Source organism: Balaenoptera physalus (genome assembly GCF_965194825.1).
Source record: "Balaenoptera physalus genome assembly, chromosome: X".
Lineage (NCBI taxonomy): Eukaryota > Metazoa > Chordata > Mammalia > Artiodactyla > Balaenopteridae > Balaenoptera > Balaenoptera physalus.
The window spans coordinates 19,372,103-19,399,811 of NC_138903.1; the positions used below are offsets into that span (position 1 = coordinate 19,372,103).

General features: G+C 47.4%; 1 protein-coding gene and 1 long non-coding RNA gene across 3 annotated transcripts in view; one reads left to right on the forward strand and one right to left on the reverse strand.

Annotated features, from left to right (window-relative positions):
- LOC309653007 overlaps positions 1–8,159 on the reverse strand; it is a 33,251-nt gene extending 25,092 nt beyond the window's left edge. Inside the window, exon 1 of the long non-coding RNA XR_014258972.1 lies at positions 5,778–8,159. This is a non-coding gene — a long non-coding RNA (uncharacterized lncRNA). The remainder of the gene's footprint in view (positions 1–5,777) is intronic.
- A 107-nt stretch (positions 8,160–8,266) lies between these two features.
- SMS (spermine synthase) overlaps positions 8,267–27,709 on the forward strand; it is a 49,918-nt gene continuing 30,475 nt past the window's right edge. Inside the window, exons 1-2 of one of the 2 annotated variants that reach the window (XM_082447196.1) lie at positions 8,267–8,549; positions 24,592–24,712. In XM_082447196.1, the coding sequence (XP_082303322.1) occupies positions 8,501–8,549; positions 24,592–24,712 (170 nt within the window). In that variant the 5' untranslated portion in view covers positions 8,267–8,500. Of the gene's footprint in view, positions 8,550–24,591; positions 24,713–25,591; positions 25,693–27,709 lie in introns of those variants that run through there. The other variant, XM_082447197.1, reaches the window with a different exon arrangement.

Sequence of the window (27,709 nt, forward strand, 5' to 3'; positions counted from 1 at the left end):
GCACGTGTGTCTCCTCGGACAATTCATTTCTGAGTGTTACACAAGAGCCTACTCTCAGACCCTGGAAGGGACCCCTTTCCTACAACAGATTGATTGGGAGAAGGAAGGATTAACTACTTGCATCAAGTAAGGAGAACACTGCGGATCTTTCCCAAAGCAGTGTCTCCCCAGACACCAAAACTGGGGAAGTTTTAAGCTAAGGGTACATGCATATTCGTGAAGGGGTTTGGGCAGAGGTGACTATAGCATAGAATTGGGGTAAAGCTTGACAGAGTCCAAGCTGTAGTTGATCAAAGTCTTAAGGGTCAGAAAAGGTCAACATCCTCATTCCATCCTCCATCTGGGTGGGGGCCTTAGTTCCCGAAGAACTCAAAGATATGTATCAGATTGTTATGTATATCCCTTAAGGAGGAACTAGGACTCTGTTTTATCTCTGAACTATTGTTTCTTGACTGTTTTTCCTTTGTTCCTGCATTCCCTCACTTCCCTTAAAATCATTACTTACTGAGACCTGTTCAAGGGCAAGCATTGTGGCCAGGCTTAGATCACAAAATGGCTTAGGCCAAAGATGGTTTCTCTTATGTCAAGAAAGCCCTGCCTGGTTCTCTTTCTCTGGGGACCCCCTACCCTATCTGCTTACAGTCCTGGTCCCTGAGCCTTCATTTCACTAACAAGCATGTAAGCTTGAGCTGGTCCCTCAGACTTTCTGGATTTTTGTCCCATTAGGGAAGAAGTGTTGGCTGGAGAGAAACTAGGTCTAGTTGGAGGGGCGCTAGCATGCTGCCACTAATGCAAGGTGGAAAGTTCTTCACTGGAGAGCTGACTGCTGTGCTGTGGGAACACAGGTGAGCAAGGAAACGAGCAATCAGCTCTGCCTGGATCAGGAGTGGCACCTGAGCTGGGCCTTCAGTGCTCACGTGCGGGCTTTTCCACTGGAGAAAGGAGGTGTTTCAGGTGAGGACAAAGACCCAAGTGTCCGGCACGTGAAAGAGCATGGTGCTGTAAAATGGCGGCTCATATCCAACCCCACTGCAGTCAGCTTCTGGGACTACCTCTGACTGTTGAGTTGTATCAAATACATCTAAGACAAGTGGACCCTCTGTGGGCTTTGGAAATCTTTTAGCTCTACTCTAGGGAAATGTTAACTGAAATGGGAGTTGCCCTGTAAACCCCAGGTACTCACCATTTGGGCTGGGGCAAAGGAAACTACCAGTTAAACATAAGTCTTAACTCACTAATAATAATAACGAATCGTTCCATGGTGTGTTCTATGTGTCAGGCACTGTTGAAGTGCTATACTTCTATTAATTTATTTAATTCTCAGAACAATCGTGTGAAAGAGGTGCTGTTGTGTTACTTCCTTCACAGATAAAGAAAGTTAGAAAAATTAGATCATTTGCCAAAGGTCACCTGCAAGGAAATGGAGGAATCAGAATTAGGATCCAGGCCCCCCTGATCCTAACCATTCTGCAGGCTGCCTCCCTAGAGACTGAGGAAGTAAGGAATCAATGTTACAGAAAAATATAATAATAAAATAAAAAACATATATATTTATATATATATATCATAATTTTTTAATCGAAGTATAGTTGTTTTACAACAGAAAAGTATATATTTAACTAGCACTAACAGTTGAGAATTTAGTCACATCTTTGAGTATAGCTGTAGGAAATGCTGCCTTCATTCAGATGAGAAGCCAGGGCATTACTTTTGGTACCAAAACATGCTCTATTATTTGCTTTGGTAACAATTTTGATTGTGTCATTATTTGAGCATAGGCGCTTAGGTAATGCCTTACAACACTTCAGTCTCCCCTCCCCCTAATGCGCCATTCTTTGTTGGAAATGAGAGAAAAGAAGGAAGTGGAATGGGTTGGACAGCATTTTACTTGGAGCAATGTGGGCTTTGTAAAGAGTCTCAAGCGGAGATTCTCTTAAGGAAGGCTGGACCAGTGTGTCTTCTCTGGGCTGAGTGATGGAGCCTCAGGCTGCCAATCTTCCCTCTAAGTCAGGCTTTCTCAAACTGGAGGAACCCTTTGGTGGGGCGGGCGGTGTGCGGACATCTCTCAGGGCACTGCGATTCTGCAAGGGTGAGGAAAGTGGCTGCAGGGTAATAATAGGAATCGACTTCTCATCCTTTTGTGTTCTACATGCTAATTCTAAAAGGGTCAGCGGGGACACAAATGAGGATTATGACTGACACTCGGGGTGCTGGCTTGAAATGTCTTGCGGAAAACCTATTTTGTCATTTACTTTTCTTAAATAATCATCCAGAGGGTTCTACCAACAAACTCTTAAGGAGGTTCTGAATGGGCTGTGAACTGCCTGGCACCCAGGGGGTCAGGAATACAGTTTGCCCCGGTATCTGTAGAGGATTGGTTCCAGGACCCCCCCCACCCCAGCAAAATCTGAGGATGCTCAAGTCCCTTATATAAAATGGCCTAGTGTTTCCATTTAACCAACCTGGGCATACCCTCTAGTATACTTAAAACCGTCTCTCGGTTACTTTTTTTTTTTTTTTCTTTTGGGCGTGCCCCAAGGCTTGTGGGATCTTAGTTCCCCAACTAGGGATCCAGCCTGGGCCATTGGCAGTGAAAGCGCTGAGTCTTAACTGCCAGGGAATTCCCTCGGTTACTTATAATACCTAATATAATGTAAATACTATGTAAATAGTTATAAATACAATGTCTATGCTATGTAAATAGTTGCCAGACAGAGGCAAATTTAAGTTTTGTTTTTAGGGACTTTCTGGAATTTGTTTTTTTAATATTTTCAATCTGAGGTTGGTTGAATCTACAGATGTGGAACCCACGGATTCGGAGGGCCAACTGTATGAGTTGAATGACTGGGAGGAGAGTGGGGAAGTCCAGAGTGGGGAACAGAGTGGGTTGGCTGTCACCATCATCTCCCTTTCCCGACATAGGACTCCTGAGAACTGGGTCTCTGCTTGGGCTCCTTTGAGGTGTTGAGCATGATGCTCTATTCCTCAGTTCACTTCAAAGGACACAGATATGGAGCGCCTGCTGTGTGCTAGGCACAGTGCTAAGCACTGGGAACCCAAGGATGAAAGGTCAAGAGCCCTGAAGGAGCTCAGTGCCCAGAGTAGGGCGTGCCTTAGTAATAACATCAAACATCCTCATCGGCACAGCCATTTACTGAATACTTGTCATGTGTCCGATACTGCCCTCTACGCTTGTCATATAGTTATTCATTTAATCCTCACACAGCTCTACTGTTACTAGCTTCATTTTACAGAGAGGGGAAAGAGGCACAGAGAGGTCGGTGAACCTATTCACTGTCACACAGCTAGTAAGAGATTGGGTAGGGATTCAGCTCAGAAATTGGTGGAGATAGGCGATGGCTCCAGAGAGGAGGGGGGCAGGACACGCTCTCCAGTCACACACTCCGTGATGGGGAGGGGGCGCCTGCTGGTGGGAGGCGGGCAGACTCACACACCTCGGGTTTGGGGAGTTATAAGAAAAGTGGGGACACTTTGAGGCAACAGGCAGGGCAATCAGAGGCAGCACCATGGAGGGGTGACTAGCCAGACTCTGGAGCCACCTGCCTGGGTTTGAGTCCTGGCCCCAGCACTTTCTAGCTACCTAACCTCTTTGTGCCTCAGTTAATCCATTTGTAAAATGGGGATAATTGCACCTACCTCTTAGGGCTATTGTAAGGATTAAATAAGTTAGCATTCGAGGCTGAAGAATGCTTCTTTCTGGGAAAACCACAACCACGAGGCTGGTTTCGCAGCCGCCTTCAATTCTGCTCCTTTTTGCAAACATCTCACTTCAAGTCCACCCCATCAGGCATTTACTTGGAATTTGCTACAGGTGATGAAGTTCACTTAATTTCTATACAGCTTTACCTTACAAACTTGGTTTGGCTACATGTCTTTTTTTTTTTTTTTTAATTGAAGTAAAATGTACATAACATGGAAGTAGCCATTTTACAGTGAAAAATTCACCGGCATTTAGTACATTTACAATTTGGGGTAACTGTATGTAATTCCAAGACATTTTCATCCCCCCCAATAGGAAACCCTATACCCATTAAGCAGTCACTTCACTTCCCTCCTTCTTCCAGCCCCTGGCAAGCACTAACCCGATTTCTGTCTCTGTGGATTTACCTATTCTGGACATTTCTAGTGGAATCATACAGTATTTGTCCTTTTGTGACTAGCTTCTTCCACTTAGCATAATGTTTTCGAGGTTCACCTAGGTTGTGCCATGTATCAGTACTTCATTCCTTTTTGTGGCTGAAAATATTTTGTTTATCCATTCATCTGTTGATGGAAATTTGGTTGTTTCCACCTTTTGGCCATTGTAAATAGTGCTGCCATAAACATTTGTGTACAAGTTTTTTTTTTCAAATTTTTATTTATTTATTTATTTATTTATTTATTTATGGCTGTGTTGGGTCTTCGTTTCTGTGCGAGGGCTTTCTCCAGTTGCGGCAAGCGGGGGCCACTCTTCATCGCGGTGCGCGGGCCTCTCACTATCGCGGCCTCTCTTGTTGGAGAGCACAGGCTCCAGACGCGCAGGCTCAGTAATTGTGGCTCACGGGCCCAGTTGCTCCGCGGCATGTGGGATCTTCCCAGACCAGGGCTCGAACCCGTGTCCCCTGCATTGGCAGGCAGATTCTCAACCACTGCGTCCACCTGGGAAGCCCCCAAGTTTTTTTTTTGAACAGCTGTTTTCCATTCTCTTGGGTATACAATACACCCAAGAGGGGAACGGCTGGGTTGCGTGGAAACTGTTTTCCACAGTGGCTGCGCTCTTTGACATTCCCACCAGAAATCCCTCCACATCCTTGCCAACACTTGTTATTTTCTCGCTTTTAAAATGTATTTATTTACTTGTATCAGAGCCAGCCTCATGGCTTTATCTATTGGGGTTCACACTGCTTTGGGGTTTGGCAGCGGCAGTCTTCACTTTGCACTGGAATCTCCTGGGTTTTTATATATTTATTTTAACAATCCAACGCCTGAGCTGCACCTGAGTCCGGGCCCAGGCAGCAGCAATAGCTTTTAAAGCTCCCTAGGTGATTCCAGTGTGCAGCCAAAGTTGAGAATCATTGTATCAAAGATTCCAGGCACCTCTCGGTTATACGCTCTTTTTAATCAGAAATTTAAATCGTGTTTAACTAGCTAGGCCAGGCCCACATTCATCTGAGAAATGGTGGGCTAGTGATCCAGATATCTGTCAGACATTGTAACCCTAACAGCTAAGGCCAGTTCTTCTTTTTTTTTTTTTTTAAGAGAGGAAGTGATTTCACCACAGCTGCACACAGGGGGCAGGGAGGCAGAATGTCTCCTAGGGTCCCAAGTGAACTGGTGAAAAAGCAAAAAACAAAACAGTAGAACAAACGGCTACTGGGTAGCGCTTGTCCCTGCCTGTCCCCCACCTCTCTTCACAAGGGAGGTTTGGACTGCAGCCCAATAGAATGGCCTGTGCATTCTTCCAGCTGGGGAAGTTTCCAGATAGCACCCCAACTTCCCTACCACGGCCACTATCTTCTCCTTTTTAACAGAAATCTTTTCTGTTTTCCATCCTCTTCTTCCCAGGAGATAGTTATTGTTGCTAACTGTGCAGGACAGTGTGGCTCTTTCTCTGAGTTTTTAAAAACTGTTGCAGACGTGCAAGTTGGCCTGACTGCCAATAAGCAGATGGGCCCATGTGAATGTGAGTTTTGGATACGAGTAATATCTAACATCGAGTAGGATTTTGCTAAGAGGTCACTTTTCCGCTCTAAGTATTGACTTCAGCTTATTTTCACTGCCCTCCAGCCACTCCCCCCCACCCCTCAGGAGCACCTGCAGTGGAACAGCCGTGTACCATGGGGACCCGCGGGGCATCACAGCGAGAGGGCGTCAGGAAGGACCACACGTAGCAGTGGGGCCTGTGTCTGGTGCTTTGGGGAGCGTTTAAGGAAGCCGGGCGTCGCTCTGGATTGGATGCTGTCAGGAAGCAGGGGTGAGTCCTGATCAGGAGTCTTAGTCATCTCACCTGAGAAGCGGGGAAGACCAGACAAAGGCTGGGATTGGTGAAGAAGCAGCAGTCTCTCCTAGGAGCCAGGACCCAGGGACGTTGGGTGGGTGACTTTGGTGGTTTGGACAAGTTCCTGCTTTGTCCGTGTTTTGACATGATTACGAAGTGGTCTTGTTCTTGTTCCGTCCCATCCTGGTCACAGAGTGGCCTTGTCTGATGTCAGGGTTCTGGGGAATTGTTTATGTTCAACAGGAGGGCACCTGGCCAGCTCCTGCTGGATGCCAGGTACTGCTTTTCTCTGTCTCAGGCCTCCTCTGGGCCAAGAGCAGACGAGGGCAGGCAAGAGGACATTAATCCATGATATCTACATTTTCACCATTGCCAGGATTTTGTTGATGAGGAAATGCAGGCTGGCGTTGGGTAAGTCTCTCCTGCTTTTTTGTTGCAGGATAAGTTGTTGCTGAATTCTCTGATGTGGTAACAGTTGCACAGGATACACTGGTCAACTCTAACACAAGCAGTTCCCACAAACAAAGTGATTATTTGTCCTCTAACAGGCCTTGAAGCCAGGGGCCTAGATTATAAAACCCAGGCAAAGAGAACACGTTACAGAATCCAAATAGGTACCCACAGCCCAGTTGGAGGTATTTAAAAAGGCCTCAAGCCCTTGATACCTGTCCATGTCCTACCTGTAACAGTCTCGCCAGGACTGTGTCATTGGTAGGTAATACAGGCACTGTGAACATGCTTAAAATTACCCAACAATGCCGGCTCCATTTCAAGGCCCATTTATCTCTGATGCTATGCTAACATTATGAAGCGTTAGGGTTTTGTTGTGGCTTTCTGATTAGTTAATGGCAGAGTATCTCAGGGACTTTTATCTCCGTCTATTTTGCACCTGCAGAAGCAAGGCGGGGCACTATCGCTGGCCACTGGAGGACCACCTGCCCTGGAGGACACAAGCTGCTGAGCAGGACCGGCTACATAATTTGCAGGCCCAGTACAAAATGAAAACACGGGGCCCCTTGTTCAAAAATTATTCACAATTTCAAGACAGCGAGAGCAGAAAGTTAAACCAAGTGCAGGGTCGTTCTGAGCCTGAGGAGGCCTGTGGAGCCTTGCTGCCCCTGCAATGTGGCAGACAAGGACAACCGGGTTCCCGGGGACCTGACTCCGGAGGAATGGCCAGAACTGGAGAGCATCCCAGGAAGCAAGCAAGAGCTGCAGTCTGAAGAATAGAGACTGAAGGCTGAGATAGCAGAAGAGCTATGGAAATTGAGGACCCTGGGATCCACAGAAGAAAGGAAAACATGCAGGGCAACAAACAGGTGGCCTGGGCTGGAGAAAATTAATGTGGGGGCTGAAAAGGGGCCCCGGTTCTTAACAGGATGGTCTATTAAAGGACACTTCTGAAGACACTGCCCAGTTCCTGTGGAAAGGTGAAGGACTCAGCAAAACAGCCACTAGGGACTGTTTGCAGGAGAGATTAAGCTTAATGTCTAGGTTCCTCCTGCCCTTGTGGAGGTACAAGAGTTCACTGATCTAGACTTTGTCCAGCCATTACAGCAATTCCTGAGGAGCCTGGGAATGCCCAGAGAGGCACAGAGGACTGATGGGATGATGGAGGCATTTGCCCAGTGATACTGTCAGTGTCATAAAGAGGGCTTTAGTGCCCAGACACTGATGTTCTCTCCTTTGTCACATCTTGTTGATCACCAGCTACAACCCCGAAGTCAAAGACAAGCTCACAGCGAAAAGGTTCACTGCCACGAATGTAGACATCAGTGGTGGACGAGCAACTCTAGAAGCTGTAATTTCTCAAGTCAACATTAACAACGTTTTCCTCTCACTTGCTTCTTCCCCATTCCCATTTTTCGCAAAAACGTAGGCAACTAACTTGAATACCCAAGAGCTTTCTGTTCTGTGCCGAAACGCAGAGCCGGCCCTGGCTATAGATGATGGAAATGACAATTCTAACAGATTAAGTTGTAGCATTTGAAGAGTTAAGGAAAAGGCGGCAGTACTTTTAGACTCCAGGGTGGATCCCAGCATTTTATTTTCTTGGCTTGGCCAGGAAATCGGAGGGGCCTGGGCTCGGGGGGCCGGTCTGGGGGAAGTGCAGGGGGTGGGCCCCCCGGAAGTCGTGCTGCGTGGTTTAAACCTAAGGTGACCTAACGGATGGCGGGAGCGCCCGCCCGATCCTCAGCGCGGGGCGCGGCCATTGGTGACGCACGCCGGGGAGCACGGCGCCCACGTTTCCACCATTGCCTTAGCGCGGCCTCACACCCTGCGCTCGGAGTCCGGGGCTGCGGGCGTCCTCGCTTCCTCCCTCCCGGAGGCGGGCCCGACCCCGCCCCCGCGCCCCGGGTGGCTCCCGGCGGTCCCTCCTACCTCCTACCCTCGGCCTCCCCGGCGCGGCGCACTCCCCGCCGGCCGCAGCCTGACACGCTGCGCGGCCCCCCAGTCTCCCCGGCCGCCTCCCCCAGGCATGGCCCAGGGCCTCGCCTCACTATGGCAGCAGCACGGCACAGCACCCTTGACTTCATGCTCGGCGCCAAAGGTGAGGGCGCGCGCCCGCCACCTGCCCCGTCGCTCCCGCCGCCGGGCGGGTTGGGGCTGGCGGGGCCGGGCGGGGCGCGCGCCGCGGGCCGAACAATGCGGACGGCCGCGCGGCCCCGGCCCCGGCGCTGGCGTCTCCCGGGCTGCCGCTTGCACCGGCGCTCGCGTGGAGGCCGCGCTCCTGCTCCCGCCGCGCTCCGTCCCGGCGGCAGCGCGGGGCCCGGGGGGGCCGCGCCGGCTCCCTCCTCGACCCCGACCGGGCCGCCGTCCGGGGCCCGGGTCGCCCACCCGCGCCCTACTCGGGCTCGGCCGCCCCCGCCGGGGGTCCCCTCGCGCCCTGGGCGCAGGAGGAAGAGTCCGGGTGGCCGCGGCCCCCCCTGGGGCTTTCCCCGTTCCCCGAGGCGGGTAAATTCCCCTGGGGGTGGGGGCTCCCCTCGTGCGAGCCGGGGCTGGGGCTGGACCGCGCCGCGCTCGCAGAATTCTCAGCCGACTGCGTAGGAGACAGATCCCCCGGAAAGGGACGGGGCACGGGAAAAGGAAACGATGATTATATTATTATTGGGGGGGTGGGGGGTGAAGTCCCAGCGCGGGAACTATAAGTCTCCGAATCGGGGAGGCTCGGGAGACTGCGAGCCGGCCAGAACAGAGGGCTGGGAAAGTCCGGACCGACTGCAGAAATTGTGGAGAGGAAGGGTATTTTGCATCCTTTTTTCCTGGGTGCGTCTAAGGCGGAGGGGGGGAGGGGTAGGACTGCTGGTCTATTTTTCTGGTGGATTTTTTTTTTTTTTTTTTTTGCGCGGCCCAGCGGCATGCGGGATCTTAGTTCCCCGACCAGGGATCGAACACGTGCCCCCTGCATTGGGAGTGCGGAGTCTTAACCCCTGGACCGCCAGGGAAGTCCCTCTGGTGGCTTTTAAACCTGTGAGTGCCGCAGACTTGAATCTGCGCTTCCGGTTTGTCCCACTTGGAGCGTCTCACCCAGGTCTTGCTTTTTCACTGTCTTCCTCCAATTGGCTGGAGCCGCCTTTTCTGTTACCATTGAAAACATTACTTTCACACTTTCTTTCTCCCCTGCCCCTTTTTTTAAACTTCTGAGTAATCACTTTGCATTTTCTCCTCCAGTTTAAAGGATTTTCGAAGGCATAAGATGAGGGGGAAAAAAAAAAGACCTCAGGGATTTGGACAAGACCTAGTTTTGTGTCCTGTGTTGATTGGCTCTGCTTGTGACTTTGGCTTTATTTCTCAACCTGTCTGAGCTGCTTCTTCCCTGTGGTAAAAAGGGGGAAGGGTAGGGCGCACTTCGTTGGGCACCCCCATCCCCCAGGGCTTTTAATGTTAATGGAGTTGCTGGAAAACGCTACAGGGTTGTGAAGTAATATCAGTGTATTTGGGTGGTGGGGAAGTGACTAGGAGAAAAAGCATTTCTTAGTTCCCTCCTTTCTTAGGTGAGGCTGGAGGGAAGGGAGGCGGCTGGGGAGAATCAGGAGATAAAATGGTGATTGGAGCCGGCTAAAAGGTTTTCTTGAGTAATTAGCCTGCCAGTTTCACTGGGAGGGTGAGGCTTGAGGAAGAAATAGTGGTTCAAGGCCACTCAGCTGCTGAGTTGAGTTTCTGGTGGCAGTCTTGTGTGAGCGCTCACCTGTGCTTATTGAGTGTGGGTTTTCCAGGCTCTAAGGAGGGTAACGATGAGGCCGGAAGATTCTGGCCCTTCCCTCAGCCTGAGTGTCCTTGCCTGAAGCCTTAAACAGCTTTCAGCTAAATTCAGGTGTTGTCTGTTGAAATGGTTGCTCCCAATGGACTTCTGTATTCTGTTGTAGAAGCCGGGAAAACCTTCCCTTAATTGTATGAAGAAAAAGTGAGAGAACTTGAACGTTTTGGGCAGGCACCGGCTAGGGAGGGAGAGAGAACCATGGACGTGCAGTTTGGAAGGGAGCAGGAGAAGCTGGCGGGCTCGAAGTTGGCGAGGTGTGGAAGTGGCATCTAAATAATTTAGTCGTGTGAAGAGAAAGTAAAAAATAAAAAAATTGAGAATTCCCAGTCACTCTTTTTTTTTTTTTTTTTTTTTTGCCTGCGTTGGGTCGTCGTTGCTGCGCGCGGGCTTTCTCTAGTTGAGGCGAGCGGGGGCTACTCTTTGTTGTGGTGCGCGGGCTTCTCATTGCGGTGGCTTCTCGTTGCGGAGCACGGGCTCTAGGCGCGCGGGCTTCAGTAGTTGTGGCGCACGGTGGCATGTGGGATCCTCCCGGACCAGGAATCGAACCCATGGTCCCCTGCATTGGCAGGCAGATTCTTAACCACTGCGCCACCAGGGAAGTCCCCCAGCCAGTTACTCTTAATTCCCAGATTGTTGATCTTCAAGATGAGAAAGTTTTTTGTTTTTTGTTTTCAAAGATGAGAAAGTTTTGATGACAAGGTGAACATTCTAGAAAGAGATCCTAAGGGGACATGTATGTATGCATCTGTATTAGATCTTGAGTCCCTACAGAACTGTTTTGGGAGTAAGAGGACCCTGATTCTTATTGTATTCCCCCCATCACTTGATTTTGGGGGGAGGCATGATGCCCTTGCTGTCTGTAGGTATCCACCCTTGTAGAATAAGGGGATCTGGCTAAACTAGGATCTGTTTTTGGTTTTCATTAAGGGGCACTTGGTGAGAAGTATACCACCTGTGAGGTCTTCAAAAACATTTATTTTAATTGATAATAATGAGTCAAAAGGCATTACTCTTGGCATGTGAGTATTGGATGTGACTCAAGGGTGAGTCAAATGCCTGTGGAGCCTGGAATTATGTTCTTTTTCTCATTTGTCAGTAATCCTTCCTCATGCTCCAGTTCCATGATGTGATTTTAATGGAATTAAACTTGAACCACTTAGTTATGTTATGTTGCGATTCTGTATAACTTTGTTACCAGTGCAAGCCAGCTAGTACCCAGCAGCCACTGGGCCACTGAGGGCAATTATAGGTTGGGCCTGGCGGTGCCTGTTTAGTTCTGGCTGATGAGGTAACTCAGGAAATTTTAATTTCTGCTGAAAAAAAATCTCACCTTTGATCCTCTCATAAGTGAAGTATTGGACTGTGAAGGCTCTTGAGCCCAGAAAACATTTTGTGACTTCTCAGCCTGAGGCTAGCAAGAATAAACATGTCCCACATTAGTATAGCTTAAGCATCTCTGGGCAGGTGGAGGTCACGTGGTTTGTTTATGCTAGGCAGCCAGCGAGTGTTCTGCGTAGACCGAGTGTTCTGCGTAGACCGAGTGAGGTACACACGACCTCTGCCCACCCTGGAAGGGTAGGGTTGCAGTCTTCCTTTCCATGTCCATTTCTTCCCCGGGCTGGGAGTGTCTTTGAAGGGTGACCTCCAGGGTCTGTATCCTGGACACAGTTCTGATACATCATAGATGTTTGAGAAGTACTGGTTAAATGGACCTGATTGATGTTATGATAAAGGTGGAAAGCTAGTTCAAGTCCACTAGGGGAAAACAAGGCACACATTTACCTTTAGAATTAAGAGGATGGGTCCTGAGTGAGGAGATGTGACTGATGCTGTTGTGTCTGTCCTTTGGATCACTGAGTTATAGTTTACGTAGGGAAACAGTGACTTGTGTCATTCAAATTAACAAATTAGTTTTATAACAGAAATTTATTTAGTAAATTAAGGACACGGGAGTTCCCTGGTGGCCTAGTGGTTAGGATTCTGGGCTTTCACTGCCATGGCCCAGGTTCAGTCCCTGGTCGGGGAACTGAGACCCCACAAGTGCGCAGCGCTGCCAAAAAAAAAAAAAAAAAACCCAAAACAAAACAACAACAAAAAAACCATAAGCCTGCTTGGGAATTATGGGCTTAGCCGAAAAATGTTGAGGGTAAGGGTTCTTAAGTTGTGTGCCTTTGGCCCTCATTGGGGAAGCCTGTGGAGCGCTTCTCAGAATAAGAATTTTAAATGCATAAAATAACCCATTTATTTAAAATAACATTCTCAAAATAAAACCCCTAATATGTGACATAGTAAATAGTAATATGTGCTTCTTTCATAACACATTAAAATACAGTCTAGCTGCAGACCTCATAATTTCCAAATTTCCGTAATTTCGGAGTAGAGCCGAGAAAATCAGTATTTCAGCTGTCATTTGATCAGGAAAAGCTGTGCTTCTGTTGTGACAATGGCCAGGTAGTTGATAATGTGTGGTTTTACAAGCATAATTGAAAAAAATGCTAAGTTTCAATTAGTGAAAATAAGGATGTATACTTTTGCCATCCATGTTCACAGAGCCCCTGAATTGTGTCCCCTGGCCCTTGGGAGTCCATAGACCCCAGGTTCAGGCCCCCCAGGAGCTGGAGAGAGAACTGGGACTGTCATTTCTCTATATTGTTCCTTTTGGGAGGAGGTTTCCACTCAGGCCAAAGCTGTAAGCAAATGTCCCCACTTCTTCAAAACATCTTTTTGAAAACAAAAAAGCCAGTGTTTACTAATTGCTTCCTGGGCTACGCATTGCCCTAAGCGCATAACACATTATTTTATGTAATCCTCACAAAAGCCCTATGGTGGGTTTTATCCCCATTTTAAAGATGAATAAATAGGCCCATTGAAGTTTTTCTCCTTTTAAGTGGGCTACCTGTGATTCAAAGCCCTGTCTATTTGATTCCAAGTCCTTTGTTAATTCCACAACCATGAAGCCTCTTAGTTAAGGCAATGGCTGCGTGTCCCGCCCTCCCCCCCGCCCCCCCCCCCCAGTTTATCACTATATGGAGACCTTTTTTGTCTCTTCACCTTGGGAGGTGCTACCAGCATCTAGTAGGCCAGGGGTGATTTTAAACATCCTACAGTGCACAGCATTGACAAGCCAACATATCTGTGGTGCTGGGGTAGAGAATCCCCGGTGTAAGTTCTAACCAGGTTGTTGCAGTGATCTGGATGACAAATCATCAGCAAAATTTCCCTGGTTCTTTTTGGAAGTGTCCGTGGTGCAGGGAAGGAGGATGGGCCTTACCTTCCCCTGAGGTTTGCACTGGGGCCAGTTAGCACTTCCTACCGAGCAAAGCCTGTGGCTTCAGGTGACCCCCCCCCCCCATATCCTGAACCATCTTGGACCTCTCCACCAAGCTCCCGCTCTTCCATGTATTTATTGAGCTCCTTTCTGGCGGAAGCATATCATCTTCATGTACTTAATTAATTAATTAATTTAACATCTTTATTGGAGTATAATTGCTTTACAATGTTGTGTTAGTTTCTGCTGTATAACAAAGTGAATCAGCTATATGTATACATATATCCCCATATCCCCTCCCTCTTGCGTCTCCCTCCCACTGTCTTCGTGTATTTTAAATTTACTTTATTTATTTATTTTGGCTGCATTGGGTCTTCGTTGCTGCGCGCGGGCCCTTTCCAGCTGCGGCGAGCAGGGGCCACGGCCACTCTTCGTTGAGGTGCGCAGGCCTCTCATTGCGGTGGCCTATTTTGCTCTGGAGCACGGGCTCCAGGCGCGCCGGCTGCAGTAGTTGTGCCACGTGGGCTCAGTAGTTGTGGCTCGCGGGATCTAGAGCGCAGGCTCAGTAGTTGTGGCGCACGGGCCCAGCTGCTCTGTGGCATGTGGGATCTTCCTGGACCAGGGTTTGAACCCGTGTGCCCTGCACTGGGAGGCGGATTCCCAACCACTGCACCACCAGGGAAGCCCACCTTCGTGTATTTTAAATAGCTATAACTATAAGCATAAAACCTAAACAAGTTTTGATTGCATCTAGCTTTTTTGTTCTTTTGTTCAAGAGTAGAAAAAGCTTTCTCCCTACCCCCTCAGCATTATGATTGTCCCATCACACTTTATCCACCACTGTGATAGAGAACACCCACACCCGCTTTAATGATGAAACCTTGGGCGGCTGATGAATGGGAAAATGCATGCGTGGGCCCCACTCTAGACTGACTTGAATCACAGTCTTTGAGGGGAGGGTAGTACCTGGAATTTACATTTTTAACCAGCTTTCCTCCCAGCAATTCTGATGCTGATTATATGAGAACCAGTATAATAGGATCCTCATTAAAAACAAAAAAACCCCGTGTATCAGAAACCTTCGAGGCACCCATCCACGTCATTAGGTCCTATGGATTCTACCTGCTGCCCTCTCAGATTCCTTGCTCACCTTTTTCCTGGCTACAGCCCTTGGCCACAGTCTCCCTACTTGTCTCCCTCCCTTGTTCGGGAAGGGCTCAGTCAGCAGAAACGCAACAGATCCCTGTCCCTTTTCCCATTTAAAAGCCCTCCTGTGAGTCCTCATTACTCTACAGATGAAGTTGAAACTCCTTATCAGCACTTCCAAGGTCCATGAAGGTCCATTTCTACCCGATTCTCCATCCTCACCCAACACACACTTGAGTCTCACACTCCTTGTGCTTCCAAGTAGAACCTGGACTCAGAATTTTCTAACAGCTCTGGGGAAGGTATTTTTCTGTGTGATGTAGGTGTTCTCTCATACCTTAATTGTCTTTGAAAATGTTTTCTGGACTGCTTGGGGGAGGTCCCTTGTTAGAGTCTGCCTACAATTTGGCATGCTCCTTTGCTTTGTTGGGATTTAAAAAAAAACTCCCTTTTCCCCAACTCTGCAAGATTCTTAATTGCACTGATCATGCTGTATTTGACCCCAGGCTGAATAATTGCACATTGCTGGGAATTCATTTTGTGAGCTTGCCATTAAAAAATTGTGTAAACCTTAATGGTTTTTTAGAATATAGTTCCGCAGTTATACCCCTGTCTTTAAACCTGTAGAGGTGGTATATGGTAAAATTAGTTTGTGCTTTATATCAAAAAGCCTCATCTAGTTCCTACTTGGTAGTTCTCTATTGTTTTAAATGCTTTGGAAGGGATAACAGCTGTTTAAGAAATTGATTCCATAATCCAGGCATTTAGGAACAATCACCCCAGCTAACAAGGGAGGTATTTTTTCAAGTAATCTGAAGCTCTGCAGGTGATGTTTCTTAAAAAGAGTGTTTTCCAATTTAATAAGCAACTGGTAGATGATTTGTCTTTAGGGTGTTTTGTCTGTTTTGTTTTTGTGGGGGAAAGCCAGTTAGTTTTGTTTTGCACTGGAGGAGTTACCAATTTGGAATCTTTGTATCCTCTTTTTTTTTTTTTTTTTTGGCCTCCCTGCCTGGCATGTGGGATCTTAGTTCCCCCACCAGGGAATCAAACCTGTGCCCCCTGCAATGGAAGCGCTGATTCTTAACCACTGGACCACCAGGGAAGTCCTGGAATCTTTGTATCCTCTTAATTGTATAATGAAATTGGCCATATTTGAATCAGCATTCAAAGGCCTTCCCTACCTTCTTGGGAGGTAGACTGAAGTGCTGTGGTCTCTCATAGCTTTGAAAAGTTAGAGCTTTTGGTGTTGGACTTGGGACCCTGGGTAAGATTTGGCATTACGGGCTTTATAATTTGAATTGAGACCACCGTGTTTATACTAACCCTTGGCATGTAAGGATTAGCTCGAAAGTTACTGGATTGTGGTTGGGCCTCTGTTTAAAAACGTGTTCAAGAAAGCTATTATTGAGTTTAGTTTTTGGAGTCACGCATGCTCTGCGCGTTTTAATCCACCATTTCACTGCAGTTGTAACCTAAGCCTGCTGGTGTGTGCTGCGGCTCCAACCACCATTTCATGGTAGTTTAATTACAGGCTCAGTTCTTTTGAAAAGTCAGGAAACCTCCTCAGTTGAATTCTGCCAGCCAAGTATGTAAACCATTGCACAAATGCTCTTTTAAACCCTTACGACTGGGCATTTTTCCAGACCCCAGGAAAAAGGCAACTCTGGAGCCCAAAGTTGTGGTGGGCCTGCAGTTCGTTAAACTGATGATGTCACCTGTGTTCTGGAATGAGCCCCTGAGTTAGTGGCCGCACTTGTGATCAAAGGCATTCATGGGCTAAGCGGCAAAGTCAAAAGGAGCTGGTAAGAGCCAGGAGCATGTTCTGGGTTCCTGAGCTGACTTGACCCTCTGGGTAGTTTCCCATGTACCTTAATTTCGCCCTTTGCGTGAAGGCACCAGTGATACCAATATCCCACACACTGTGTTGTTGGGTGGGATGTCCAATAAAATGTTTGGAAGAGTGTCAAATGATACATAAAACACTTAACACTAATTGCAGTACTTAGCGCTGAGTACTTTGAAATTGTGCCAGTAGGTAAAGATGATCTGTTATAAAGAGGTGTGAATTTCACTTACTGAAAGATAAGGAAAGTTCTGCTGGCAGAAGAAGAGGCAGAAAATAAAGGGTTGGCATGTGATTTGAAGGTTGGTCTACTTAAAGGACCTCTCTAAGTTACTAAAGCAGAATTTTATGAAGACATTTTGATTTTTAAGATAACACTTCCATGGGTTTGTGTTGCATGACTGTTTTCCCTGGAATGGAAATTTCTCCTGTGAGAATCCTGAGCAATTTCTAGGATACTGTTACATTTAGCACCAAATTGTCTCTTCTGAAGGACTGCAGATCACAGTGGTCAAGCAAGACCGATAGGATAATGGGCATTCTGAATTTCTAGAAAATATTAGAAGATTTCTCAAACTGGGTTCAACATGGGGCCCTTTCTCTTTTTTTTATTGAGGTGTTACTGACACATAATATTGTATTAGTTGCAGGCTACAACCAATTACAACATCGTAATTCGATACTTGTATGTGTTGTGAAATGATCACCACAATAAGTCTAGTTAACATCTGTCACCATACATAGGTTGAAAATTATTTTTTCCTGTGATGAGAACTTTTAACACCTACTCTTAGTAACTTTCACATATGCAGTACGGTATTAAAACTATAGTCACCATGCTGTACATTACATCCTATGACTTACTCATGGGACCCTTTTTCTTAGAACCAGTGCCATGGATCACACTTGGGGAAACAGTAGTGGTGTAGGTTTTATAAATGGTTTAACACTGAATTTTTGAACTGTTTAATGCTGCAGCTAAGTGGCCCAGTTGGTCTGGGGTTGTGAGGAAGGGGATCATGGGCCTGTCAGTCCAAGTGTTCCTAAGTGGGGTTTGTCTAGGTTGGAGGGAAAAAGAGCTTACTATCAGTTTATTCCCTTTGGAATATGATAGGTCTTAAAAAAAAAAAAAAGGCATTTTGTGAATGTTTTTTGTTTGTTAAGAGTTCCCATGTATATTTTTTTCTTTTGATGAAGGATATGGCTTTGCTTGAAGAAACTCCAGAAGCTGTTCAAATAATGGTTTATGCATTTGTCTTTTTACATGTTTTTGTTTAAGTTATGTGCTCATTTTAGACTACCTGCAGGGTGTAGGGAAATAGAAAGGGGGAAACCCAGATCTCTCATCTTATCACAAGTAGATAACCTGTTGATGTTTTGGTGTCTGGGACAAATGGCTTATTGTCCCATATTTAACTAATCAGGGGGCAACACAGTGTCATGATTAAAAGCACTGGATCTTTGGAGCCCGGCTGCTTGAGTTTGGATCCTAGCTCTTAGCTCTACCACTTACAAGCCTTAAATGTGTATGTAACCTTGGGCACATCTTGACCTCTAGGCCTTATTGAGACATCCTTGCCTCCTTACTGATAGCATTCAGTCTATTACCATTAAGTAGGATGCTGGTTGTACGTTTTTTTTAAAAATTTTTATTTGTTTATTCATTTATTTTTGGCTGCATTGGGTCTTTGTTGCTGCGCACGGGCTTTCTCTAGTTGCGGCGAGCGGGGGCTACTCTTCGTGTGGTGCGCGGGATTCTCATTGCGGTGGCTTTTCTTGTTGCGGAGCACAAGCTCTAGGTGCGTGCGCTTCAGTAGTTGTGGCTCGCGGGCTCTAGAGCGCAGGTTCAGTAGTTGTGGCGCACGGGCTTGGTTGCGCCACGGCATGTGGGATCTTCCCGGACCAGGGCTCGAACCCGTGTCCCCTGCATTGGGAGGTGGATTCTTATCCACTGCGCCACCAGGGAAGTCCCCAGTGTACAGTTCTGAGTTTTGACCAATGCATACTGTCCTGTGAACACACCACTGTGAAGATGAGAATATCTGAGAGGATTTTTAAAGCAGATACTTGAATGATTTCAAACTGTATTTGGAGTCCATTTTCCTTATCTTCCTCTTTTAGGTTTAGGGGTCTGTCGAGAAGACCAGAAAGCTGGTAAACTGCACAACCCAAGCCTGGCTCATAGGTTCTGTGACATGAGAGTCTGGGGTTTTTGGGAAAGGATACCTGCATTTATGTTTCCCCTTGCAGGGAGCTGCAAACGGATCTACCAACAGCTTCGGGGCCATCTTCCCACTGAGCGCAGATCTCTGAGAGGGGGAGGCTGGAGGAGGGGTGGGGCCTCTGACCTGGATGGTAAGTGGGAAGTGTGCATGGAGGAGGCACATCAGGGGGCTCTGGAAATTCCAGGGTCTGGGGAGTGGGAGGTGGGATGGAAGGAGGCTGGGTTTTGGGCCTCACCACTTGGGCATGGTGCAACCATGGGAATAATTAACCACCTGTTGGAGCTTAAATTGCCCGAGCTTTGTGGGAGAGAGAGACCTAGTAGACAGTACAACTGGGGGGGGGGTGGTCCTTGATGGTGAAGTGTGGCATTTCCAGCGCATATAAAGATAACGTTTAGCAAGAATAGAAATTCATCTTTTAATTTTATAAGCCAGGTGCTGCTTAAATGTGAGAGAGCAGAGAGGAATGCAGCCACCTAATTTTGCAGAGGGGACTAGTGTGGCTCTGGCCCACAGCTGGTGCAGGGTGATGACCCTGCAGCGGCAGAGACTTGGCATTGTGTAGCTTAAAGCCCTCATACTTTATGTCCAGAGTTTTCTTAGTTGAAGTGTTTGAAGTTGGAAAAGACTTAAAGGCACAAGTCATGGTCACGGGGTGGAGAGTCCCAGAGTTTTTCTGGAAGTGTGAGAATTGCTTATTTCCTGAGGGCAGCCTCTCTAGTGGAATTCACTTAGTTAAGGAGGTTACAGTATTTTAGCCTCTTGAAGCTGAGGAAGAGGGAATCTAACTGAAGCAGGGCGCCTGGTATAGATTTTTATTGGGTGGGACTCTCTTTTCTACTTGGGCTAGTAAGGTTGGGGGGCACAGCTAATCTACTTATGTCAACAGGGCTGCCCACCTGATGGATAATGATTAAATGGCAGTGCCTGACTGTGAGGGACGGAGGGCTCGAACATTGGTGCTGGCTTCCTTATAGGAACCCTGTGAAGTGGTGCCTCCATTTTATGTTTGATGAAATGAGGTCTGTAAGTGAGGCCAGTGAGTTTGAGTGGTGCAGAGAGGCTGTGGTGGGGGACTTGTGGGAGAAGCTTCAGGGGACCGTTAAGGGGGATCTTAAGTGGCAGAGGGGTATTAACCATTGGTGGGAAGGAGTGGGGAAGTCTGGACAGTGTGGTGAGCATTTGGGTGAGAGGCAGGTTGCAGCTGGATGTACAGGTTTGGGATTCGGCTGTCTGGAGCTGATGGCCAGGGTCAGAGGAATGAGGTTCATTCTCCAAGAGAGGCCTATAAATGGATCCCTGGGACAAAATGAGGCAGGGAGATGAAACCTTGTCTTCCCTTGTCTTCTTTTGACAGTGGTATATTTAATTTGGACTAGACCTCCAATAGACCTCCAAGTTGATTCTTCTTAAGTTATTGTTGAATAAACACAAAGTGGGCAGTGGTCTGGAAACGAGGACACTGAGTTGCCCATTGGACAAAGGACACATTTGCCCTGGGACAGGTCTCTGTGTTTCTGAGCACTTTGGAAGGCTCTGAGTGCTTCACTAGTTGCACATCATTCTTGCCTGGGCAGAGTTTTCTAAGAAGTTGTGCCAAGCAACATTTTATTAGCCTAGTTTAGATTACCATGTCTACCTGAAAGCAGTGTGCTTATATCTCTTTTAGCATTGAATCTATTTTCATATTTTCTGATTCATAGGCACTTAGACATCTCTATTTTGTGTTCCCAAATTTGGGTGCGCTCTGACCCCAGGCTCCTGCTCACGCATGTGTAGAGCATCTAGTAGTTCTCAAGGGACTGCATTGCCCGCCTCCCTTCTGCCCCTGGGAAATTGGGGTGTGGGGTCTTTTTTTTTTTTATTTTAACAAAGGCGGGCTCTTCTTGTATTTAGTGGGTATGGCTGGGATTATCAAAAGTCTTGTAAGGAACAGGAAAGTCATTTACACCGTATTTTCAGCCCGCGTCGAGGAACCCCGATGGAGCAAGCCCATTTTGTTTGGTCGTGTTACGTGCTCCTTACTAGACAGGCATAAAGGTTGAAATTGGATAATTAATTTCAGAGCATTTTCTGGGGGCCTGTCATGGGTTACCTGTGGCTATAGCTGGCAGGGAGTTTGGACTTTTTTCAGGCCTCCTGTTGTGTTGAATATTTTCTATAACCTTTTGGTGACTGGAGTGTAGTTAGCTTGGAGTTAGTGGGGGTTTATTTTTCTTTTTTTATCTAGTGGTTTAGATCAGTGGTTCTCACACGTGGCTGCACATTAGAGTTTCCCAGGGAGCTTTAAAAAAGTGTTGCCTGGGTTCCACCCCCAGATTTTTCTTTAATTGGTCTAGGATGTGGCATCAGAAGTTTTATAACTCCCCAGGTGGTTATAATGCACAGCTAGGATTGAAAACCACTGGTCTAGGTGTTCCAGAAGCTCTGCAGAGATACAGGAATAAGGATGATTAATTTAGCTAGATGAGATTTTCATTTACCCACAAAACATTTGTTGAGCACTTGAGATCAAGATGACCAAGGAAGCTACCTTGTTAAGGCTAGTGGATCTCATTTCTTTGGTTTCCAGTTTTCATCTTAAAACCTTGGTTCTGGAGTCCTCTCCAAGGGCTGGGAGCAGCTTGGGTGACAGGGGAGCCCCCAGGTCAGGAGGAAGGTGAATATGAAGTGAGGTGAACAGTGGGCAGAACAGCATGGTCCCCATGTCCCTGGCAGGGCCGGCACACTCTGGCCACAGGGACTGGGCGGTGGCGACAGCCAGCAGGATCATTCAGACCCGGGCTGTTTGTACTGAACTGGGGGCATAAGCCCACAGTATAGGAATAAGGGAACACTAAACTGGATCTCTTTTGTAATGTGTTTTCCTTCAGTTTGAAACCTGGCTGGAGGGCCTCCATTAGCCCACTCAGTGCCTTTCTGCTAATTGTGCCAGTTTGAAAAAGGGGATGGTCGCCACGCTGGGCTTGGCCAGCAGTCAAGGGCTTTGCGTGTATCAGACAAAGACACCCCCTTTTCCTGCCCAGGGGACAGAGTTTGCTCCAGCTCAGCTCCAGGGCCCTCATTCGGTGCACAGCCTGGCCAGCGATCCGCAGGGTGGCCCTGCCTGCACAGCCCTCTTCACCAGGATGGGGGTTTTGTGTCCTGTTTTGTGATGTGCCAGCTGAACCCGGTCTTGAGGCCGTTTACCGGGAGTGATGATTTGTTTTATACACTTTCAAAACAGAAAACATCTGTTCTGGCCAGGGAGGGATTGAATAATTGCATAGTGGCTTTCCTAGTCACAATTCAAATACTGCTGGGCGCACTTGTCTCCACCGCCCCGCAGCTCAGTCACTTCCACGGTGGCCCGACCCCACCAGGCTTCGTTGACAAACACAAATGGAACGAGGTCAGTTCTTTGTATCAAGTTTGAAATTGAAATTTTTTTCAGGGGCTGAATTCAGTCTTAAAACCACAGTTCTGGGGGATATAATTCAGGCCTCCCCCTTTTAATTTCCTGAAACCAGTTCCAGAGTAGCAAAGCCAGCTAGATTATTCTTTGCCAAATGAGTTTCCCAAAGGCACAGTTTTGCTGGGAACGAGTGAGACCCGAATGAGACAGGAGGCCTCTGCTCGTGCTGGGCAGTGCTTGTGCTCGGTGCTTGTGCTTGGGTGGGGCGGTGGTGTGGGCGCTGCTCGGGTGGTCCCTTCCCGATGCGGGGCTTCTTCCTGAAGGGGCCTCAGGTCATTTTGGCCGGGCACAGGGCGTGGCTCCCCCCACGCTCTTCGACCCTGCCCAGGTCCCCGCGGCCTGCTGGGCGCTCGCTGCCTTCCCTGTTGGGTGAACCCCTGTTGGTATCTTTATGGGGGGGTTGCATTCCCTTCGCTCTGCTCACTTCTCTCACACTTGCTGGTACCCCACCAGGTCTCTGGGCCGGGGCTACTTGTCTCTACCTACTCCTGGTGTGCTGTTTGGGGATGCAGTCTGTCATTTAGTTTTGTTCTAAATGTTGTCTGTGGGGTTTGGTTGTGCTATCCTAATTGCTCCGTGTTTGGAGGTTGAGAAGATTAAAAAAATCACTACTCCTTCACTGCCATTTTTGCTACTCCATTTGCTTTTGTTTGTTAAGCAGAGTTAAAATAGGACTTTTGGTGGGTGTATTAGTCGGCCAGGGCTGTTGTAACAAAGTACTGTAAACTGGGTGATGTAAAACTACAGAAACGTGTTCTCTCCCAGTTTTGGAGGCTAGAGTCTGAAAACAGAGTATCAGCAGGGCCACACTCACTCCCTCTAAGGGCTCTAGGGGAGAGTCCTTGCTTCCCTCTTCCAGCTTCTGTTGGCTCCACGTGTTCTTGGCTTGTGGCCATTTTCACGCCAGTCTCTACCTTTGTTGTCGTAGTTGTCTCCTCCCCCCTCCTCCTCCCCCCTCCTCCTCCCGCCCCCTCCCCCTCCCCCCTGTGTCTTCTAGGCCTCAGTCTCTAATAAGGACTTAACTGGAATCAGGACCCACCTGGATGCTCCAGGATGCTCCATCGCTAGATCCTTAAATTAACTACATCTGCAAAAACCCTTTTCCAAATCAGGTCGCACTCCCAAGTTCTGGGGCTTAGGGTGTGGACGTATCTTTTGGGGGCCACTATTCCACCAACGACAGTTGGGGTGGATGAAATCATCTGCTTTTTAAGTGGCAATTTACATTTTTTAAAATGTCTGCGTAGGCCAGAATAAGACACATGTGCTGCCCAGTTTGGCCTCTGAACCCAGTTTGTGGCCTTCGTTCTTATCGTGCACCGGAAGGTGTTGGGAGCATAGTTCAGATGTCATTGGAGATGGACTCCTGCGTAGATTGAGGAAATCCTTCCAGTCTGTTTTGACACTCCTTAGTTTATGGAAGGAATTCTAGTGTAATTTTCTTGTGAAACCACACTGTGGTCAGCTGTGGATCTTGTTTTTTTTTCTTTTGCCCTCGGTTCAGGTCACAGGGATGCTTTGTTTTGATGCTTTGCAGCCCCTACTCTTTTCCTTCATGTGGAAAAAGCACCAGCCTGTGGAGGGCTCCTGAGACAGTACACAATAATTCCTTTTGTCTCATCTTGGTTCTTTATCTTACCCTTCTCAAGGAGTGAGTACTTTTGCAGATACAACTAGATAAGAATAAATTGCATTTTGTTTTTACCTAAATATCATAATGATGGATGTTCTTGAAGATTGTGGCTTCAAGTGAACCTACAGCGGTTAATGCAATTTCTGTAACCTTGACCTCAGTCCTTGACCTGAGCTCCACTTTGGTAGCAGGGGGTGGGATGGGAGATGGGGTCACAACGCCTAGCAGCTTGTACCATATTGAATTGTTGTTCAGTTTCTACCAGTTAGAGATAGGTTACTGAGTGGCACCATTTATTTTTTCCAATAATAAAAGCAAGCCATCCTTATTGTAGAACACCTGGAACACAAAGCCAAAAGTTTTGAAGTCGTTTATGATACCCATCAACAGTGGATGGAATTCTTTTTCTAGTACTTTGTATTCTCATTAACTTACTTAAGCTAAAGTGGAATGTCTTTTATTGTGTTTGTATTTCTGGTTTCTGGCTAGCCTGAATATTTTGTTAGGCTATTTCTAGTTTGCTGAATATCTGTCTGCATTTTTGGCACAGCTATTTTGTGGTTGGTGTTGCCATTCTTATTTTGTTCCCTGGTAACCTGAAGCCTCTCCTTGTAGGGTTCAGAACGTTCATGACAAAGGCGATAAACAACGCTGGCAGCTCTGTTCAGGTTTTCTTAAAAGTTCATTCATCAAACTGTGCCTTGCTGGCTTTGCTTCTGAATGTTTCACTCTGACCATCTTGCCTTCTCCCCCTGTTCTCCAGCTGATGGTGAGACCATTCTGAAAGGCCTCCAGTCCATTTTCCAGGAGCGGGGGATGACGGAGTCGGTGCACACCTGGCAGGACCATGGCTATTTAGCGACCTACATAAACAAAAACGGCAGGTGAGGCGGCCTTGAGTGCTCCTCTTCAGGTCTGAGCACTTCAGCAGTGTGTGTGTGTGGGGGGGGATGTGTGTTTGTGTGTGTGTGTGGATGTGTGTGTAAAGGGCGGTGGTGGGGTGGTGTCCTGGTTTTTTTCTTTCCTCCTTTGGCATCTTTGAGGAGGGGGCTAGAATTCAGTGCCTCTCAGCTCTAGCTGCACAGTAGAATTGCCTGGGAATGCCTTCACAAAATCCATGCCCAGGCACTCCCCCCAGAGATTGAGGCCACTGGGCATCGCTGTTTCTCCAAACACCCCCCGGTGATTCTGTGGGGCCGAGACCCAGAACCCTTGGGCAGCATAAGCAGTGTGAACCGGCAGGCAGTGATCCAGATGGCCGTGCTTCACTTCCAGAGTTTCTGCTGCAGCAGGTCTGGGGCAGCACCCCAAATAGCATTTCTGACAAGCTCCCAGGGGATGTCAGTGCTGCCGGTCAGCTGACCCCACTGTGAGAAGCACTGTAATAAGTGGTTATCAATTAACGCAGACCGCAGTCAAATTCAGGATGAGAAAGTCTGCAAGTAGCTTGACAGGAAGCTGAAGGGATCCAGGTGCTGTTTTTGTTTTTTTTTTTTCTCCTTAAGACTTTATAGATGATCTAGACTTTTTACCTGATCAATATGTAAATGAAAGTCAACCTAAGACTGGGAAAGGAAATGACTGATAACAGAAGACACTGGTGCATTGAGCTCTTTGCATTTCCCTAAGTCTTGGTTTGTATCTTCTAGACTGTCTTGTGTGTAAAACCGTTAAGATTCTTAGTAATTTGCACTATTAATTTTAAAATGTGAACTCTGGGTATTTTTGATGGCTTTCATTCCGTTCTCTAAGTTCTAGAATTCCACGTGGCTTCATTAATGTCCTATATTCTCTCCCTTGTTTTTCTAATTAAAAGAAGACCCCCCCCCCAATCTTACAGAGGCCCAGAAGACAATGCTGTGAGGTGAGGGAAACTTGTACTTTTGAGCTCAGCCCCGCTTCCATTATTTTCTTTATAAGGGTACATGGTTCACCCCTGTGGTGGTGATTGTTGTTTCTGACTATGTAGCAAACGTCCATATATGCCTGTAGCAGATACCTCCAACGTATCTAAAATGATTTCTTCTCAAGGGTGACCCAAACCCTCTACTGCCTCCGTCCTCGGGCTTTGGCCCAGTTAATGGTGAGTCCCATAGAAGCGGAGGTCTGCAGCTGGCCTTGCACCCTCCAGCCTCTCTTTTCCATCCTCCCTGCCCCCATGTCTCACTGTCCTATCTGTGGTCCGTCATTTGGGGACACAGCAATCAGACCTTGCCTCTCTCCCAGCTCGGTAGGTTCCTCCTCCACTCCAGGTGAAGCCTTGCATCTCTTACCACCTCCTAAAGGCCTTTGCAGCTGGGCGCGACCAACCTCTTTACCTCAGTTCTTGAATCTTCTGCCCTAGACACCAATTCCAGTTTTCTAGAAGGCTTAGGATTCTTCCTGGAAGGGAGTTTTTGAGTAATGAGAGCTGTTGGAAGTTGGTTCTGAAAGCAAAAAAAAGAGAAAAATTAACATGCTTATTAGTTTACTTTTTTTTTTTTTTTTGGCCGTGCCGCACAGCTTGCAGGATCTTAGTTCCCCAACCAGGGATGGAACTTGGCCCCTTGCAGTGGAAGCACGGAGTCCTAACCATTAGTCTACTAGGGAATTCCCTAATATGCTTAGTTTAAAAACTTGTTTTCCACACTGGTCTTCCTCTCCTCTCAGTTGGTTAGCTGGGACCCATCCCCATGCGGCCTGTCGTGAAACCTCACTCCTCTCTTCCCACGCCCAGGCACCTGTCGGCTCAGGGTAGGGACTGCAGCTCCCAGCCGGGCTTCTGGCCTGACTTCTGGTTAATGATCCCTTTGTGTGTGGTCCTGGTCCTCAGTCACCTTTTTTCTTGGTCTCCATTTTCTCCCCCTTGCAACTCTTCCTCTTTCTTTATTTCCGGTTTTAATCCGGTGAGGTTTGACTCTACCTTTCGGCATTCTCTGTGTTCCTAGGTTCTCTGGTGGGGGATTCTTTGCTAGAACCACCTAGCTGGTTAAGAGGTGGCATTTCTCTCTCCTTCCTTTACCCCTGGCCCCTCTCCTTTGTGTGGCTGGTGGTGGTGGTGGGTGGGGATGGTCAGCTCGTGCAGGTGCAGATGAGTTTGTGGTGTCCTGGGCCTGAACTTGATTTTGAGGCCATTTAAGGGCTGAAGGTGAAAATTAACTAGTTGTATTTTTTTTTAAATATTTATTTATTTTATTTATTTGGCTGTATCGGGTCTTAGTTGTGGCACGCAGGATCTTCATTGCAGCACGCGGGATCTTTTGTTGCAGCACAGGCTCTCTAGTTGTACTGCGCAGGCTCTAGAGTACACGGGCTTAGTTGCTCTGCAGCGTGTGGGATCTTAGTTCCCCGAACAGGGATTGAACCTGTGTCCCCTGCATTGGAAGGTGAATTCTTAACCACTGACCACCAGGGAAGTCCCACAGTTGTATTTATTTTTTAATCCAAGCACACTGCCCGTATTCTCCAAACAGAACTCTTCATCTTATTTAGTATCATTCAAACGTTTCTTTAACCACACCTTTTAGTAAGAAGTGATTTTATATCAGATGTGCACATACACATCTGCATATATACAAATATACATGTCTAATTGAAAGAAAAGTTTCTTCAGATAATTCTTACACATGTGTGATAGACTCTATTTCATAAAAAAGCTGGTCAGATACACTAAATTAGAGGTTAAAGCTTTTCCTGTAAGGAGCTACATAAGGTCTCTGTCACATACTCCCTCTTTTTTCTTAAGCAACTCTTTAAAAATGTAAAAAAACATATTTAATCTGCAGGCTTTACAAAACATGCCGGGGGCTGGATCTGGCTTGCAGGCCCCGAGCTCAGTGAATTTAGCCACCACCTGCTTGCAGTCAGAAAAATACGGCTCTGGGGACTTCCCTGGTGGCGCA